General features: G+C 43.0%; 1 protein-coding gene across 4 annotated transcripts in view; it reads right to left on the reverse strand.

Moving 5' to 3' along the window:
* LOC140738513 (ubiquitin carboxyl-terminal hydrolase 30-like) overlaps positions 1–20,344 on the reverse strand; it is a 40,578-nt gene that overhangs the window by 17,208 nt on the left and 3,026 nt on the right. For 2 of the 4 annotated variants that reach the window (XM_073065887.1, XM_073065885.1), the window contains exons 3-7: positions 17,542–17,724; positions 15,120–15,223; positions 4,816–4,914; positions 3,366–3,411; positions 917–987 (exon numbers count right to left, since the gene is read on the reverse strand). In XM_073065887.1, the coding sequence (XP_072921988.1) occupies positions 917–987; positions 3,366–3,411; positions 4,816–4,914; positions 15,120–15,223; positions 17,542–17,724 (503 nt within the window). Of the gene's footprint in view, positions 1–892; positions 988–3,365; positions 3,412–4,815; positions 4,915–15,119; positions 15,224–17,541; positions 17,725–20,344 lie in introns of all 4 variants that reach the window. The other 2 variants (XM_073065886.1, XM_073065883.1) reach the window with 1 other exon arrangement.

The following is a 20,344-nucleotide window of genomic DNA, read 5'->3' on the forward strand; positions in this document are numbered from 1 at the left end:
CTTACAATAGTGACACAAGTGGTTTTCAGCATTTGATTGGCACACAAGGGGGCAAATTGATATCTGATAAGTAATACTAATATTTACAATCCAAGTCTGGTTCTCCCTGCCCCATCTCACCCCACCACCCAAATCATTGTCAGTTTGAGTTCACAGCTCTCTTGCCTGAAGGCTGCTAGAGTCAAGTTATCCATCCCAAGCCAGATGGGATTGGACCAGATTCGGGCTAGGTTGTATACAGATGCTGGTAAAGTATGCAGGTTGAAGTAGGACTGTGCTATCAGCCTATTCATTTGTTGAGATCGCGATGATCTTTTGCACATCCTTGATCAGTATCTGGTGTTCCATCCTTGCAAACCAGTAATTTGAGCTTCTAACTTCTACAGCACTGGTCAGACTGGTTATGGAAAATCTATTAAGTCCTTGTATCGGCCGGCATCAGGTCAGATTTCAGTTTTATATAAAACCATAAGACCATCAGATATAGGAGCAGAATTATGCTTATTTGGCCTATTGAGTCTGCTTCACCATTTCATCATGGCTGATCCATTTCCCTCCCAGCCTCTATCTCCTGAATTCTACCCATATCCCTTCATGCCCTGACTAATTAAGAATATATCAACCTTGCCTTAAATATACACAATGACTTGGCCTCCACAGCCACCTGTGGCAATGAATTCCACAGATTCACACTCTCTGGCTAAAGAACTTCCTCATCTCCATTCTAAATGGACGTCCCTCTATTCTGAGGCTGTCCTCTTGTCACAGAAATCCAACCTGAACAGAGCACTAAGGGAGCACTGACATAAAGAGAAAGAAATATCTTGCTTCACGGATTCACTAGTAATACAAACACTGGAGAGTAGTCACCTGTTCCCCACCACACACCCACCTGTTGCTCACACTGTTTACACACCATGTTACTGGTTAGTCGGCCGTGGAAAGGGTGCTGAAACTTCCAAGGACGTGGTGGTGGCAGCAAAGGCCCTTGAACAACAAAAGAAATCAATCAGCAGGGGGAATACAACTTGCAAATGCTGGAAACACTCATCAGATCAAGCAGCATCTGTGCTGGGAGAAATGAGTCCTTCAACAATCCTGACCTCCAGACCTGAAATATTAACTGTATTAATCTTCCCACAGATCTGCTGAGTGTTTCCAGTTCAACACACACACACACACACACACACATAACGCTAAAGGAATTCAACAGGTCAGGTGGCATCTATGGAAATGAATAAACAATCGCTATTTCGGGCTGAGACCATTCTTCAGGACTGGAAAGGAACGGGGAGAGGGGAAGGAGGAGAGCTATAAGATGCTAGGTGAAGTCCGGTGGGTGGAAAACATAAAGGGCTGGAGTGGAGTGGTAGGAATCTGATAGGAGTGGAGAGCGGACCATAGCAGAAAGGGAAGCAGGAGGGGAGCCAGGGGCGGTGACAGGCAGATGAGTAGAAGTAAGAGGCCAGAGTGGGGAATAGAAGGAGGGAGGGGGAGGGAAATTTTTTTTACCAGAAGTTTGGAGGCTACCCAGATGGAATACAAGGTGCTGCTCCTTCACCCGGAGGGTGGCCTCATCATGGCACAAGATGGCATCATGACATCATGGCACATCATGGACCAACACGTCAGAATGGGAATCAGAATTAAAATGTTTGGCCACTTGGAAGTTCCGTGTTTGATGGATGGAGTGTAGGTGCACAACGAAGCGGTCCTCCAATTTATGATAGGTCCCACCAATGTAGAGGAGGCCACATTGGGAGCACCAGACACAATTGCTAACCCCAGCAGATTCTCAGGTGAAGTGTTTGGGGGCCCTGAATGGAGATGAATGAGAAGGTGTAGCACTTCTTCCACTTGCACGGTAATTGCTGGAAGGGAGATTAGTGGGGAGGGATGAATGGACAAGGGAGTGATGGAGGGAGTGATCCTTGCCGGAAGTGGAGGCGGAGGGAAGTAATGATGTGTTAAGATGCTTTCCAGTGTTTTGATTTTTGCTTTCATTTCAGATTTACACCATCAGCAGCTTTTCTGATTCTTGACTAGAAAGGGAAAGATAGACAAATAGAACGGGACAGCTGGGAGAGCTTCACAGAGCATTGACTATAAAAGGCTCAAAACAACCTCAGAGAGATAGCAACAAAATCAGACTGTAACAAGAGGGCAACAATGAATTATTTTGTTGCTGTTATCATCTTGGAGTAAATCATATGCATCTAGATATTATAGATGAAAATAACTTATTGAGACAATCTCCAGAAGAAATGCTCAAGCCAAATGTGTTGGTAACATCACAAAACAAGGAAATAGGAGGAGGACACCAGGCTCCTAAAGTCTGCTCTGTCATTCAATATGATCATGGCCTCAGTTCTTCATCTGTGCCAGTTCACAGCCCCCAATTCCTAAATCTGCCTAGTACGCTAGCGAGATGATGGACAGGAAGGAACCATGTTTCAGCTCTTGAAATGTGCCGCATTAACTTGTTTGTCTGTAGGGCAGAAGGAGTTTGGCATCTGACTCTAGTGGTGCTGTGAAAGGGAATGAGAGAGACCTTCCAGAGGGCACATTGGTGAATGCTATTCAGCAATTCCTTGCTGGAAGTGGTTATGTTGGGATGACAGGAGAGGGAAGAATGGCCACTGTGTCTTTGCACAAGTCTGTTAGTTCAGTTGGGATGGTTTTTGGGGCTCAGGAAGCTGCTGTTAACTTCACTCTGCCACTTAGTAGGATGGGTGTAGGAAGATGGCTACCATGGTGGCTGATTGTTTCTGTAGGAGAGACGTGTAGTTAGGTTAAAGCTGATGGAGCCTTACTCTGACCCTACTTCACCTAGTATTGTCGCCACCCTCAGAAAGTGGAACACCATCTCCCAGTAACAACAATTCTCATCATTAAATCCAGAGAGGAGAAGACGAGGAAGATGATATGTAAATATAATTGCTCCTGCGTATCTCCTATTTCTGGCTCCACTTGTTTCATCTGCCAGCATGCGGGCTCTGGAATGGGTCCAAAACTTCACCACTTCTGCCTCCCCTTTTAAGATGGTAATCTATGTCTTTGACCAAGTTTTTGGTTACTTAGTTGAATAGTCCTTCATCAATTTTAACCAATGAGTGAAGTGTTTTTAAACTGAAAGCAGGTCTTTACAGATTATTACACAAAATTGGTCACATTGGGTACCTTCAAATCAGAAATGATTCCCACAAATTTTCAATGGACATTCTGCTGTCTGCATGTCTCATTGGTTTAGTTTCTCAGCTGAGGTTGTGCTTGTTGCCCAGTCCTTCACTGTGTTGACTTGGCTACTGTCACACTCAATTGAGTGCCAATGTCACTAAGGTATATTTTACTATGAAGATTCTTACTTCGGCTCCTGCAGCTCATCTGGCTTTCCTCGAATTCTGGTGGACTCTATGAAAACCAAGGAGATAGAGAGATTACCAAATCTGATGGAAAGCAAACAAAAACGTTTTCTGAACTAAACAGTGTTTGCTGGTTTCAGCTCTGAGCCATTGGGAAATAAGTCAAGTTGGCTACAATCAGGTCTGAGATGACATGACTTTGCAAAACATTCAAAATACACGTTGCTCTATACTTGTATGAGACCAATAACATTTCCAATGTTTAGTGTATTTCATAATGCAGGATATCCCAAAATTCATCACAAACAATGAACTACTGTTTGTAGTGTAGTCAGGCATTTACATACAAGCATGGCCAAAAATGTTCACACAGGGGCTACTTTCTCAGGGGGCTAAAGAAATTTGACGTCCCCATTAATCCTTAACCAATTTTTCTGAATGCAGCATAGAAAACATCCTATCTGTATGGATCACAGCTTGGTCTGGCAACTGCTCAGCAGGTGACTGCAAGAAGGTGCAGAGAGTTGTGGACATCTCATCACAGAAACCAGCCTCCCCTCCATGGACTCTGTCTATACTTCTCACTGCCTCGGTAAAGCAGCCAACATAATCCCCACCCCAGACATTCTCTCTTCTCCCCTCTCCCATCGGGCAGAAGATACAAAAACTTGAAAGCACATACTATCAGGCTCAAGACAGCTTCTATGGAATAGTTCCCAGTACAATAAGATGGACTCTTGACCTCACAGTCTACTTTATAATGATCTTGCCCCTTATTATTTACCTGCACTACATTTTCTTTGTAACTGTTACACTTTATTCTGTATTGTTATTGTGTATATATGATCTACCCTGTAGGTGCTCACCATCCTAAGATGATCTATGGTGTGTTTTCTTTACTACAACAAAGACACTTCAAAAACATTTCTTAGATGTAGAAAGTGATGTGAAAGGTGTGCAGAATGCAGAAGTAAATGCAAGAATTCCTCTCATCCAGTCTCAGTTGAATGGGAGCAATGTTAATACTCACTTTCATTGTGTGTCGGGGAAAAAGTCACCCTCCTTACTTTAGCTTGAGCCCACTGATGTAAAACATGTCAGTCAGATTCAGAGCTGTTTGTCACATGTACATCGACACATACAGTGAAATGCGTTAACAACCAACACAACCTAACCATGTGAAGGGGCAGCCTGCAAGTGTCGCCTCATATTCCAGCGCCAGCACAGCTCGTCATGCAATTGTAACTTATTTCCAATTTTCTCTGTGGAAGATTGCTGTAGTAATCCTAAAATGTGAGAAGAGAATGATCAGGATATTTAGTTCTGGTCAAACTTTTGTTTTAGACACACCAGAAGGTAATCATCCTTCTCTTTCAGGGAAGATCAAGAGACCTCAAAACACTGATCATGTTCACAACTGTTGGGACACAATCCCAGCTTAAAGCTTCTTTACCTGCAGAGACTGAATGTCGAATAAATGTGCAACTGGAGAATGGCGATCATGCTCATCCTCCAGAGCAGAGGTGAGGACGTGGAACAGTTCGTGAGCATCCTGAAAACAGAAGAATAGTGTCAGCTAGCAGGAAAGCACTCAGACCAAGAACAACGCACAATATAAATCAAAGCCTTATTCTGTGAGACAAGGAACAAGATTGAACAAGTTTGATTTTATATCATATTACTGTTTAAGAGCAGACGTACAGCATAGGAACTGATATCAGCAATAGAAACTCAACAGGCTACTGATTAACTCACTAAGTCCTAAAGACATAGGAGCAGAATTAGGCTATTCAGTCCATCAAGTATGTTCTGCCATTCCATCATGGCTGATTTATTATCCCCCACTAACCCCATTCTCCTGTCTTCATCCCATAACCTTTGATACCCTTAGTAATCAAGAATCAACTGACCTCCACTTTAAATATACCCAATGACTTGGCCTGCACAGCCGAATGTGGCAATGAATTCCACTGATTCACCACCCTTTGGCTAAAGAAATTCTTCCCCATCTCTAAATGGACGTGCTTGTACTCCAAGGCTGTACCCTCTGGTCTCAGAAATCCAATCTGAACAGAGCTCTAAGGGAGCTCCCTCATCGTAGGAAACATCCTCTCCATATCCACTCTATCTAGGTCTTTCAATATTCAATAGGTTTCAATGAGATTCCCCCCGCCCCCCGACCCATTCTTCTTAACTTCTGTGAATACAAGCCCAGAGCTATCAAATGCTCTTAATACATTAACTCTTTCATTCCCAGGATCATCCTTGTGAACCTTCTCTGGACCCTCTCCAATGTCAGCACATCCATTCGTAGACAAGAGGCCCAAAAATGCTGACAATATAACCATATAACAATTACAGCACGGAAACAGGCCCTTCTAGTCCACGCTGAACACTTACTCTCACCTAGTCCCACCTACCTGCACTCAGCCCATAACCCTCCATTCCTTTTCTGTCCATATACCTATCCAATTTTTTTTTTTAAATGACAAAATCGAATCTGCCTCCACCACTTCTACCGGAAGCTCGTTCCACACAGCTACCACTCTCTGAGTAAAGAAGTTCCCTCTCGTGTTGCCCCTAAACTTTTGCCCCTTAACTCTCAACTCATGTCCTCTTGTTTGAATCTCCCCTACTCTCAATGGAAAAAGCCTATCCACATCAACTCTATCTATCCCCCTCATAATTTTAAATACCTCTATCAAGTCCCCCCTCAACCTGCTATGCTCCAAAGAATAAAGACCTAACTTGTTCAACCTTTCTCTGTAACTTAGGTGCTGAAACCCAGGTAACATTCTAGTAAATCTCCTTTGTACTCTCTCTATTTTGTTGACATCTTTCCTTTAACTCGGTGACCAGAACTGTACACAATACTCCAAATTTGGCCTCAACAATGCCTTGTATAATTTTAACATTACATCCCAACTCCTATACTCAATGCTCTGATTTATAAAGGCCAGCATACCAAAAGCTTTCTTCACCACCCTATCCACATGAGATTCCACCTTCAGGGAACTATGCACCATTATTCCTAGATCACTCTGTTCTACCGCATTCCTCAATGCCCTACCATTTACCATGTATGTCTTATTTTGATTAGTCCTACCAAATTGGAATGACAATACTCCAAGCGTGATCTGATTAGTGTGTTATAAAGCCTCAGCTTCTACTGTGAGATAATAATCAGATGAATTCTTCAATGCTTGCACATTGCAGCCAACTCACTTGACCATAGGCCAATTAGCTTAACTCTAGTGGGCAGCAAATTATTTCTGAGAAACACTTTAAACCTTGATTTAGAGAAGTTCAGTTTAATCACAGACACCTAGCATGGATTAATGGAAGGTTATATTGGAGATTGATAAAGGCAGTAGGTTGATGTAGTTTTAATGGATTTTATCATGATCTTTTGACAAGTTCCCATATGGGTCACTGATCAATAATATAAAAGCTGTTGGGATTATGAAAGGTAAGTGGGTCTGTAGTTGGCTCAGTGGCAGGAAAGAAAAGGCTGTTTGGGAGTTTTTTTAAGATTGGATGGCTCTTACCTGTGGGGTACCATATTTGGCTCCATATTTGACTCCTTGTACAATATGTTAATCTGTTAATTTTGAAAGTTGTGGTGCGATGGAGTTGGAATGGCACAGAAGTGTGTTGACAGTGAGGGGAAGAGGGTCAGACTGCTGGAAGATAAAGGTGTTCTCAGCTGAGCAGAAGCACTGCAAGTGGAATTCATTCCAGAGAAGCGTGACAGAGATGTGACAAACCAAGAGAACATATAGTTAATGGGAGGATACTAAGAGGTGTTCATCTAGCAGAACAGTTCAATTAAACATGGCAGATGAGATGCTTTCTTTTACTATCTAAGCACATAAGAGCAGGGAAGTGGTATAACAGCAAGGAGTAATGCCAGACCACAGCTTGAATACTGTATGTATTTCCTGTCACAGGAGGGTGTGACTGCAGTGGAGAGAGTACAAGGGAGAGTTACATTCATGGAGTTCTATAGCACAGAATCAGACTCCTTGGATCAACTGACCAAGATCTCCATCAACACTAATACTGTTTGCTTTCATTTGGTCCATACACTGTACCACTAAACCTTTCCAATCCGCGTCTGTGTCAAAACATCTTTTGCACATTGTGTAACTGTACTAGTCATTACCACCCACTCTGACTGCTCATTTTGTACTCATCACCCTCTGTACTTAAAACTTGCCCCTCAGTTCCCCTTTAAAATCTTGAGCAACACACACAAAACGCTGGAGGAACTCAGCAAGTCAGGCAGCATCTATGAAGGGAATAGACGGCTAATAGTTTGGGTCAAGTCCTGATGAAATGTCTAGGCCCAAAATGTCAACTGTTTTTCCCCTCCGTGGATGCTGCCTGACTTGCTAAGCTCCTCCAACATTTTGTGTGTGTTGCTCAAGATTTCCAACATCTACAGAATGTTGTGTTCCCCTTTAAATATCTCCCCTCTCACTTTAAAGATATGCCCTCTAGGCTTAGACTCCCTTACCCTGCCTAAAAGATTAACTACTTACCCTACATTGTATAAACCTCTGTAACGTCACATCTCAGTTTCCTTCCCTCCAGGCAAAACAGCCCCAAGCTATCCAATCTTATAACTCAAGTCTCCATCCCGAGCAACATTCCTGTGAATCTCTGCTGCTCCCCTCTAGCTTAATGACTTCCTTTCCACAGGCTATCAATCAGAACTGCACACAGTACTCCAAGTGCACTTAAACCAACTGCAACATGACCTCCCTACACATATATTCAAAGCCAGCCCATAAAAACAAGCATTCCATGCATGTTCTTCACCACTCTGTCTACCTGTGTCACCACTTACAAGAAACTCTGTACTTGTACTCCAAGGACTTGCTGTTCAGTGCCATTTGCTGGGGCCTGCCATTCCCTGAGTATGTCCTGGCATGGTTCAACTTTCCAAATTACATCAATCTGCACCAAGTTAAATTCCAGGAGATGTTGCTGGGACTGGAAAATGTTGGCTGTGAGAAGACATTGATAGACTAGAATTGTCTTCAATGGAACAGAGGAACTGAGGGGAGAATTAATTGAGGGTGTATAAATTACATGGGTTTGTACGCTGAGCAAATAATTTCCCCTACCAGACTGGTCAGACAACAAGGTCATAGATTCAAGAGTAGAATAGTTGGAGTGGAAGTGAGTATGGGGTTGGGGGGGGGGGGGGGAGAATTCTGTAAGGATGAGGTAGAGTCAGAAATCTTTGTTACATTTAAACTGTACCTCAAGAGCTAGGATTGACCCAGTGGTGAGTGGTGAAAAGTGGGATTAGGCTGGGAGCAACACACACAAAATGTCGGAGGAACTCAGCAAGTCAGGGGAATAAACGGTTGACATTTCAGGTCCGAGACCCTTCATTAGGACCACCCCTTCTCTCCCCCAACTTCTGATTATGACGTGTCCCCATCTTTTCAAAGGGGTATCAACCCAAAACCTCAACTATTTGCCTCCATAGATGCTGCCTGACTTGCCAAGTTCCTCCAGCATTTTGTGTGTATGGCTCAAGATTTACAAGCATCTGCAGAATCCTGTGTTTAGGATGAGGCTGGGAACCTCATTCTTGACTAATACAGAAATGATGGGCTGAATGGAGGGGGCACTCCTACAGTTACAACACTCTATACCCCCGCACCTCCTACAGTTATGACACTCGAGGAGATCAGCTATACTGGATTGGGTGCTAAGTCACAAACTGGAGGTGATTAGGAAGCTTAAGGTAAAAGAACCCTTAGGAGTCAGTGATCACAATATGACTGGGTTCAGCTTGAAATCTGATAGGGCAAAAGTAAAGTCTGACATAGCAGTACTTCAGTGGAATAAAGGAAATTACAGTGGTATGAGAGAGAAGTTGGCAAAAGTAAATTAAAGGAGATGCTGGCAGAGATGACAGCAGAGCAGCAATGGCATGAGTTTCCGGGAAAAATGAGGAAGGTGCAGGAAAAGATGTATTCCATAAATAAAGAAATACTCAAAAGGGAAAATAGTACAACCGTCGCTGACAAAGGAACTCAAAGCTAATGTAAAAGCAAAAGAGAGGGCATACAACAAAGCAGAAATTAGTGGAAAAAGAGAGGATCAGGAGGCTTTTAAAAACCTACAGAGAGCATTTAAAAGGAAAAGGTGAAATATGAAAGCTAACTAGCAAACAGTATCAAAGTGGATAGTAAAAGCTTTTACAAATATGTATAAAATAAAAGAGAATGGATATAGGACTGCTAAAGAATGAGACCAGAGAAAAAATAGTGGGGGCAAAGAGATGGCAGATAAACTAAATGAGTATTTTGCATCAGTCTTTACTGTGGAAGATACAAGCAGTGTGCCAGATGTTGAAGGGTATGACGGAAGAGAAGTGAGTGCAGTCACTATTACAAGGAAGAAGGTGCTCAAAAAGCTGAAAGACCTAAAGGTACATAAGTCACCCGGACCAGATAAACTGTACCCTAGGGTTCTGAAGGAGGTAGCAATAGAGATTGTGAAGGCATTAGTAATGATCTTTCAAGAATCATTGGACTCTGGCATGGTTAAGGATGAGGTTATGGAGTACTTGGTGACATAGGACAAAGTAAGCATGGTTTCCTTAAGGGAAAATCTTGCCTGATGAACCTGTTGGAATTCTTTGAAGAGATTACAAGTAGATTAGATAAAGGAGATGCAGTAGGTGTTGTATATTTGGACATTCAGAAGGCCTTTGACAAGGTGCCACACATGAGGCTGCTTAACATGATAAGTAAGTAAGGGCCTATGTTATTACAGGAAAGTTACTAACACGTGGAAGCTATGGACAGGGTGCAGAGGAGATTTACCAGGATATTGCCTGGTCTGGAGAACAAGTCATATGAAGCAAGGTTAGCAGAGCTGGGACTTTTCTCTTTGGAGCGTAGAGGAATGAAAGGGGACTTGATAGAGGTCTACAAAATTATGAGAGGCATAGATAGGGTGGATAGTCAGTACCTGTTTCCCAGGGCACCAATAGCAAACACCAGAGGGCATATGTACAAAATTAAGGGAGGGAAGTTTAGGGGAGACATCAGGGGTAAGTTTTTTTTTTTTTACACAGAGGGTTGTGAGTGCCTGGAATGACTTGCCAGGGATGGTGGTGGAGGCTAAAACATTAGGAGTATTTAAGAGCCTCTTGGACAGGCGCATGGATGAAAGAAAATAGAGGGTTATGGGGTAGTGTGGGTTTAGTACTTTTATTTTTAAGGATTATATGGGTTGGCACAACATGGAGGGCTGAAGGGCCTGTACTGTGCTGTAATGTTCTATGGTTAGAGACTGGCTGATTGGAAGGAGGCAGCAATTGGGAATAAAAGGATCCTTGTCTGGTTGGCTGCCAGTGACTAGTGGTGTTCTGCAGGGATCGGTGTTGGGACCACTTCTTTTTATGCTGTATGTAAGTGATTTAGATGATGAAATAGATGGCTGTTGCCAAGTTTGCAGATGATACAAAGATTGGTGGAGGGGCAGGTGGTATTGAGGAAACTGGTGGACTTAGACAGATTAGGAGAATGGGCAAGAAAATGGCAAATGGAATATAATGATCATGGTCATGCATTTTGGTAGTAGAAAAAAATGTGCAAACTATTTTCTAAACGGGAGAATATCCAAAAATCTGAGATGCAAAGGGACTTGGGAGTTCTTGTGCAGAACACCCTAAAAGTTAACTTATAGGTTGAGTTGGTGGTGAGGAAGGCAAATGCAATGTTAGCATTCATTTCAAAAGGTTTAGAATACAAGAACAGGGATGTGATGCTGAGGCTTTATAAAGCTCCAGTGAGGCCTCACCTTGTGTATTGTGAACAGTTTTGGACTCCTCATCGTAGAAGAGATGTGCTGGCATTGGAGAGGGTCCAGAGGAGATTCACAAGGGTTCTGGCCCATGTAGCAGGGAAGGGTTAGTGGATCACGGACTAAGTTAAAAGTTTGATACCACATCGTGGCCAAGGGGCCTGTACTGTGCTGTAGTGTTTGATGTTTCACCACCTTATTCAATCAGGAATCTGCCTACGTCAGCCTTAAAGTTATTCCAAGACTTTGCTTCCACTGTCCTTTGGGGAAGAATGTTAAAAAGACTGATGACCCTTTGATGCGCCACAGTAGCTTAGTGGTCAGCGTGGTGCTATTACAGCTTGGGCCACGCGGGGGTGTGGAGTTCAATTCCAGCGCTGTCTCTAAGGAGTTTGTACGTTCTCCCCATCACCACATGAGTTTCCTCCCACAGTCCTGGTTAGTAGGTTAATTGGTCATTGTAAATTGTCCCGTGATTAGACTAGTTTTTAATAGCTGGGTTACCGGGCAGTGCACCTCATTGGAGGTTCCACCCTGTATCTCTAGTAAATATAAAAGCCTCACCTCATCCCTAACCTTAATTGCGTGATTCTTTATTTATAACCATTGAATGCTAGTTCTGGAAGTAGGTCTCAGAGTGCTGAGTGAGATTCAGTGTGACAAGATACGTACAGTCAAGCCGTATTGGGAACTGGGAACCCAGCAATGAGAGATTAACAAAAGCTTTAGCCTTTAGATGCTGGGCTGAAGAGGGGACAAAATAAAGCAGTGTCTGGAAGACTGAAATCCTTCAAGATGACCAGTGAACAACGTCCTGCAGACAGTTGATGAAACTACCTTCTTGTTCTTCTTTCAAATATGATTCCACTACTAAGCTGCATGCAATTGGAATCTGTGATTTAGATTTTGATGGTGTGTCTTTGGACCAACTGAGTGATCTGATGTTTTGCTGTCACCAAGGGAGATTGGTGAGGTTGGAAGTGGACTGTGCAGCCTGGAGACCATGAACGATTCCATTGCTCCTCTGCGATTGAGGCATTGAGCAAGGTTGATGTCAATGAGAATGAGAGCAGAGGATGGTGTGTGTTTGCCCTGCATTTGATCGGTCTTCCTCTCCCTTGCGCGAGCTGCTGTCAGAGGAGAGTGCAGGAGTCTTGGGATCCACTTGGCAAGGAATGATCGGTAAGGCTGTGGACGTGTTTCAGGGACTTTCAGGTTCACGTTGCAAATGTTCCTGGGTTCTGATTACTCAAAATTCCCAGCCAGACTAAAAGTCCATTCTCTCTCCCTCTCCTCAGTACATAAATCCCTGACCTCCAGCATCTTCCAGTAAAACTCTTCGGACTCAAATTTGTTATCATACAACAGCCTATGTATTATAAAAATACACCTTCTCTATACCAATGCAGCTCTGTGGGGACAAAGGTACTGTTTAACACTTTTTGCCAATGCATTGATGGCTTGGAGTTGGGAACTGGGAGGGGTGGGGCAATAAAACATGTTTGTACTGTTATGTACTCATAGGGCTCATTTTTTCTCTGGACTGTCAGTTGAAAACGCCGGGAGAATGAGACTGACGTTTGGATACTGTTGGAGAGGGGAGGGGAGGGGTCGCTGGATTAAACTTTCTGTAGCCCAAAAGGGGTGAGTTGAGATTGATCCAGAGTATTGATAAATGACTCTAAGTAGCCCGTGAGGGTGAGTTTGTTTCCATTCGAATACAAAAGTGTGATTGTCACATCGTTAATCCACAGGAGTGGGTTCTCTGGTGAGGGGAAACCTTTGTGCATACCACGTGTGTGCTAACCCTTGTCTGGGTGTGGTATTTCACTGAAGAAGGCACCCCTGTGGCAAATCACTGTTGGAGTTATTTCATATGTCGTGGAACCGGATAACTGTCTATCACGTTGTGTGATTGGGGTAACCTTGTGGAATCTACTGGTGTGTCAACCCTTGCCTGGGTGGTGGTTCCCTTGAAGATGGTCCCCTTTGTGATAAGCTACTGTTGGTGATAATCCCTACGTGGATTCTGTTTGAGTATCCTGTGGCCACCACTTTGGGATGTCCCGTAGCTGAATTCAGATGTGGTACCACTTGTGTTGAAAGGATATTCGTTGAGATCACTGTCGGTGATACTTCATGTGTGGAGTGGAACAACTTCAGAGATAAAACCTACGGCTATTGTTATTTTGTATTGCTGTCGTGGAATCTGAGGAACATCGATGTAGTTGCCTTCTCACAACATTCGCCTTTGGATTACAAATATCTCCTTCAACAACAATAACAACTTTGTGCATCTGAACTGAACTTTCCATCGTAAGACTGTAACTCTTGCCACCTGAGCTTGAATAAGTTTGGGAATTTTATTTACACCTATATATGCATAACACTGTTAAATCTTGATTTACCTGGTTTAAGTTACTATATTACATAGTTACTAATAAAATAGTGTTTTGTTAACAGCAAAACCAGACTCCAGGTGTGTTCTATTGCTGATACTTTTACAGGGTTGCGTGTATGTGATAGCACTATGGGTGCATCTTTCATAAATATGAATTGTACATTTGATACATTTGCTATGCACTGCACAATTCTCCTTTATACTACATTCTCTTTATTTAAAAACAATAAAAATATTATTGAGGAGATTACAAGTAGGATAGATAAAGAGGATGCAGTGGATGTTGTATATCTGGACTTTCAGAAGGCCTTTGACAAGGAGCCACACGAGGCTGCTTACCAAGGGCCCATGGTATTACACGAAAGTTACTGACATGGTTAGAGCATTGGCTGATTGGTAGGAGGAGGTGAATGGGAATAAAAGGATCCTTTTTTGGTTGGCTGCCAGTGATGTGTGGTGTTCTGCCAGGGTCGGTGTTGGGACCGCTTCTTTTTATGCTGTATATCAATGATTTAGATCATGGAATAGATGGCTTTGTTGCCAAGTTTGCAGATGATACGAAGATTGGTGAAGTGGCAGGTAGTATTGAGGAAACAGAAGGACTTAAGACAGATTAGGAGAATGGGTAAGAAAGTGGCAAATGAAATACAATGTTGGAAAATGCAAAGTGATGCACTTTGGTAGTAGAAATAAATATGCAGACTATTTTCTAAATGAGGAAAAAAATTCAAAAGGTCTTTTTCAAGAAGTCTAGAGTACAAGAACAGGGATGTGATGTGGAGACTTTATAAGGCACTAGTAGGGCCTCACCTTGAACATTATGAACAGTTTGGGCTCCTCATCTAAGAAAAGATGTGTTGGTATTTGAAAGGGTTTAGAGGAGGTTCACAAGGATGATTCCAGGAATGAAAGCATTATCAGTCAAGGAATGCTTGAATGCTCTGGGTCTGCACTCATTGGAGTTTAGAAGGATGGGGGGGGGGGGGGGGGTCATTGTCTCATTTTTACTATGTACTATACCAGCAGTTATGGTCAAAATGACAATAAAAAAGTGACTTGACTTGACTTGAATCTCACTGAAAACTTTCAAATATTGAAAGTCCGAGACAGAGTAGATGAGGAAAGGACGATTCCCATGGTGGGGGAGTCTACAACAAGAGGACAGCCTCAGGATAGAAGGGCGTCCATTTAAAATAGAGTTGCAAAGAAATTTCTTTAGTCCAAGGGTGGTGTATTTGTAGAATTTGTTACCACAGGCAGCTGTGGCAGCCAGGTCATTGGGTGTATTTAAGGCAGAGTTTGATAGGTTCTTGATTGGACATGGCAGCAAAGGTTACGGGGAGAAGGCTGGGAGTGGGGCTGAGGAGGTGAAAAAAAGGATCAGCCATGACTGAATGGCAGAGCAGACTCGATGTGCCAAATGGCCTAATTCTGCTCCTGTCTTATGGTCTTATACCCCTGCACGCCTACAGTTACAACACACTGAATACTCGCGCACCCCCTATATTCTTGGTATTTACCTGCTCTTCAAACAAAGACATCTGCCACTTGTACATCCGTAAAACTTCCAGGAGATTTCCTGCATCCACCACGTCCTCTGAAGAATCTTCAGTGTTGGAGAGCACTGCCACAGAGGAGACAATGAAGCTTGCAACTTGCAGCCTTCCACCCACCTCCACTTCTTTGCTACCATAAGTGAGAAAAGTTTGGGCATTGAAAGGGTCTACTGCAGCTCAACCAGAGCAGTCATCAACAGACTATGCAAAACTATCAGTGAGAAATTGGGCAAAACGCCGTATTCTTGAACGTTTCAGAATTCCGCCAGGCAGGTCGAATCTGCTATGTTTTTAAAGAGAGTAACTCGGTCACTATCTTAGTGTGCACAGATAACGAACATCTATTTATACAAAGTGTTTTTGATTCATGCAAACTCCACAAGATACAGGACCCCAAGTTTGGGATTGAACCCAGGTTTCTGACCAGGATATTGTTCCTGCTGGCCTAACATACCAAAGGAATACTGTCTCCCACTGGAGTATTTCAATGTAGTAAGGAAAACTGGGAAATAAATAAGAACTTCTGTGGTTAATCAATGGAAGGAATTAAAGCAGGTTTTGAATGCAAGGTAAAGAAATCCTTGTGCAGTGTATCATTCTGTTGTGCCTATGCAGTTCTTTGAAAGAGTTCCAATTAATCCCACATCCATGCAAATTATTTCCTTTCGTATATTTACCCAATTCAGATCGAAAACACTTCAGCAAACTTTTGAGCAGTTTAGTCCATTGCATAACAAGTTGCTTCATTAAACAAATGAGTGACTCTCACCTGGTTCAAGACTATTCAACCCAAAGTGCTGAGAGAGAGAGAACAGGGAACACTGCAACCAACCATGACATGGAACTGCAGGTCCACACTTAGGATTTCTTACAGCGAGTGTCAACTTTAATTATTCCAAACACAGATAATAAATGAGAAGCAGCAAATGTTCTCCAAATGGTTAGTTTAAAAAAAGTACAAAAATGAAGGGCTATGTGGGAGGGAAGGGTCATACTGATCTTACAGTAGGTTAAAAGGGCAGCACAGTAACATAGTGGTTAGCACAATGCTTTACAGTACCGGTGACCCAGGTTCAATTCCTGATGCTGCTGTAAGGAGTTGTACGTTCTCCCCATGACTGCGTGGGTTTCCTCCAGGTGCTCCAGTTTCCTCCCACAGTCCAAAGACATAGTGGTTGCTAGTTTAACTGGTCATGTTAATTGTCCTGTGATTAGGCTAGGGTTAACTTGGAGGATTGCTGGGCTACACAGCTCGAAGGGCCTGTTCCATGCAGTATCTCAATAAATAAAAAAGATTGTGGCCCAAAGGGCCTGTAGTGTGTTGTATTGTTCTATGCTTTTTGACTAAGCCCATGTATGTCAAGAGCTCTTCTGAATATCCACCCCTTTGTTAATCTGGTGTCCGTGATAGGAGACAGAGAATGGCAATGGGTATGATCAAGTCAGAAAATAAATGTCCACAAAAGCTACTAGGGCTGCCAGTGAAGTGTTAAACAAGAAGTGACCATCACCACTGTCTGCTAAGTTTGCGCAAGCTCTGAGACCGACACCAAAATGTTTTTTAAAAAAATGGAAAAATAATGGAAATCTAAAATTAAAAAAATAACATTTAGTGCTCTCTTTGCACTACTTGTTTTTTATATTTCTTGTAGTGTATAGCATTTTTATATTTTGCACTGCACTGCTGCTGCACCAACAAATTTCATGACCTACATCAATGACAATAAACCTGATTCTGAGGAGATACGACTTTAAGATTAATTGCTGACAGTCTGATCTCTGGTCACTATCGAATCAGTATGGCATTAGATTAACGTTCAAGCAGATAAAGGAGGAAATCTGGAGAGATTAAAATTTAGTTACAGATCATTAGTACAACACAACATGCAGATGAATGGGAAGCAACAACAGGTTATAATACCAGGACAACATTAAAAAGCAGACTTTCCCACTGTTGACTGTGCACACCCTCACACCCATCTCTCAAGAAAAGACCCATTTTTATTTCATTTACAGTGTTTATTTATTTTCATTAGCTATACAGAGCAGAGTCAGTCCTTCCAGTTCGTCAAACCACGCCACCACAGCAACCCCGTCAAACTCAATTAACTGTAACCTAATCAAGGGACAATTTATAATGACCGATTGACCTACCCGATTCATTTTTGGACTGTGGGAGGAAACTGCAGGACCCAGAGAAAATCAACTCATTCCACAGGGTGGACGTACAGAGACTCCTCAAAGAACAGTGCCAGAACTGAACTCTGAACTCCGTAACGCCCCAAGATGTAACAGCGTTGTGCTAACTGCTACGCTACCGTGGTGCACATCTTAGGCCTTCAAAAGATGATGTAAAACTTCACTGTTCCCCAGCCCCAGGTCTCACCTCGGAGTAAGCGGAGAAGTGTGACAGAGAGATATGGACACTGCTCTTCCTGCGACGTGTCCAAACCGTAATGTGCCGTAAAGTCACTGAGCCAGTGAATGAATGATGGACAAGCAGCCAGGCCCTGTAGCAGGGAGTTCATAAAGCAGGTGTTTCCGAGGTTCAAGAGGCCAGGAACGAGTCCTAGGGAAGAACAATATCCAATGATTAGACTGCAGCTGACTGGTTAGAATGCTTTTCTGTTAATGATAGCAAACTGGTTTGGCTATATACCACTGAAACTTGGGTGTCACATACATAATATTTAAGTCAGTGCTTCTATTAAGCTACACACACAAAATTCTCAAGAAACTCAACAAGTCAAGCAGCATCTATGGAGAGAAATGAACAATTAATGTCTCACCTGGTCTTACCTACCACTTACAACTTCATTCTCTCCCACCTTTTCAGTCAGACTTCTGACCCCTTCCTTTCCAGTCCTGATGAAGGGTCTCGGCCAGAAATGTCATCTGTTCATACTGCTGACATGCTGAGTTCCTCCAGCAATTTGTGTGTGTTGCTCAAGATTTCCAGCACCTGCAGAATTTCTTGTGTCTATTCTACTGAGCTGCATGCATTTTGTGCTAACCAATCTATTTCTGATGTATGTTCATGGAAGAGCCATCATCATCATGAACCATCCTTTCCAAATTTCAGCCTGAAAAGCAAGCATCAGTGGAACTGAGCTGTCTGGACCATGAGTTGTATGACCTGGGCTAAGAAGCAATACTCTGCCCCAAAGACCACAGCTCAGAGAACCCTGAAGATACAGGATACTGCAGATACTGAACCTGCTGGACGAGTTCAGTGAGTCAGGCCACATCTACTCTAACACCACCATCTTAAGCGGAGTTAGATTCATTGTATAAAACACCAGAGAGAGAGACAATTCAGTCTAATGTGCTTGTGCTAATGAACTGGTTCTCAAGTAAGTCCTACATGCCCATTCACTTCCATGGACAGGCAGGATTTTCCCCTTGTGTATTCATCTATTGCCTTCAGGAAGCTATTCTTGAAACTGCTTCCGCTGACACTTCAGACTACAACTACTCTCTGGCGAGAAAGTAATTTATTTTGCCAAATCCCTTAAACAAGCACAAGGTTCATTTGTTGTGTTTTTCTCCAAAGCCCTTCATAATTTTGAGCATCTCCAGAATCCATCTTTAACTTTGCTTATAGGAAGGGGCAGAATTTTATGGTCATTGGAGGAAAGTATAGGAGGGATGTCAGAGATAAGTTTTTTCCCTACACAGAGAGTGGTGGGTGCATGGAATGTGCTGTCAGGGGTGGTGATAGAAGCAGATACATTAGTGACACTTGAGTGAGGCAGAACCTGATGCTTGGACGATTTGAGCCCTGGGTCCAATCGAAACACCAGAGGGCATATGTACAAAATTAAGGGAGGGAAGTTTAAGGGAGACATCAGGGATAAGTTTTTTTACACAGAAGGTTGTGAGTGCCTGGAATGACTTGCCAGGGATGGTGGTGAAGGCTAAAACATTAGGGGTATTTAAGAGCCTCTTGGGCAAGCACATGGATGAAAGAAAAATGGAGGGTTACAGGGTAGTGTGGCTTTAGTACTTTTTTTACGGATTATATGGGTCGGCACAACATGGAGGGCTAAAGGGCCTGTGCTGTGCTGTAGTGTTCTATGCTCTATGGTTCCACGGAAAGGTTGGGTCCAGGCCGAATCGAGGCGGCGAGGTCCAGGCCCCAGAGCGTATCAAAGCGACACAAGCCGCTGCTTGGACGGTGATTTTAGCGTTGCGCCAGATTGAAAAGGCCAGCATGTCAGGCCAGTTCCACTTGCTCCTCTGCAACGTTTACTCAGCTGTGCTAAACTGGACTCTCTTTCGTGGACTTCAGTTCTGAACGCTATTCGCTTGGTTTTATTGTTTGCACAATTCGTGTTTTTTTCCTCTCTCTGCACATTGGGTGGTCGTTTTTAATAGGTTCTTTGTTTTGTAGCTGCCTGTTAGGAGACGGATCTCAATGTTGTATATTGTATACATTGATAATAAACGTTCTTTGAACATGCAAGACAGAAAAATGGAGAGCTATGTGGGAGGGAAGGATTAGACTGATTTTGGAGTAGGTTAAAAGGTCAGCACAACATTGTGAGCCAAAAGGCCTGGGCTGTGCTGTACCATACTGTTTTATGGAACTTTCTATGCTTAAGAAGGAGCCCGGTTTATTGATGCAAACTTACTACATCAACTATTTCTGCTAATATTTCCCTTTAAAACCATGTAAGTTGCATGATATTTAGTTTTTAAAAGGATTTTGGTTTAAACAAAAGTACCCAATGAAAACTGAGAAGATCAGGCCAAGGAAAAAGTAAGATTTTCAAAGGCAGAGATAAGAAAAAAAACATTCTCCTGAATGTTGGGAGGAACTCAACAAGTGAGGCAACATCAAGAGGAATAAACAGTTGATGTTGTGAGCCAAGACCCTTCATTGGGACTGAAAAGGAAGGGGAAGAAGCCAAAATAAGAAGGTGGGGGGGGAGGGGAAGGAGTACAAACTGGTGGATGATAGGTGAGACCAGGTGAGAGGGAAGGTGGGTGGGTGGGGGAGGAGGATGAAGAAAGAAGCTGGGAGGTGATAGGTAGAAGAGGTAAGGGACCGAAGACAGAGGAATTTGATAGGGGAGAAGAGTGGGCCATGGAAGAAAGGGAAGGAGGAAGGGAACCAGAGGGAGGTGATGGGCAGTGAGGAGAAGGTGTAAGAGGGGAACCAGAATGGGGAATGGAAAAAGGAGGAA

This window comes from Hemitrygon akajei, chromosome 14 (genome assembly GCF_048418815.1).
Source record: "Hemitrygon akajei chromosome 14, sHemAka1.3, whole genome shotgun sequence".
In the NCBI taxonomy this organism is placed as follows: Eukaryota; Metazoa; Chordata; class Chondrichthyes; order Myliobatiformes; family Dasyatidae; genus Hemitrygon; species Hemitrygon akajei.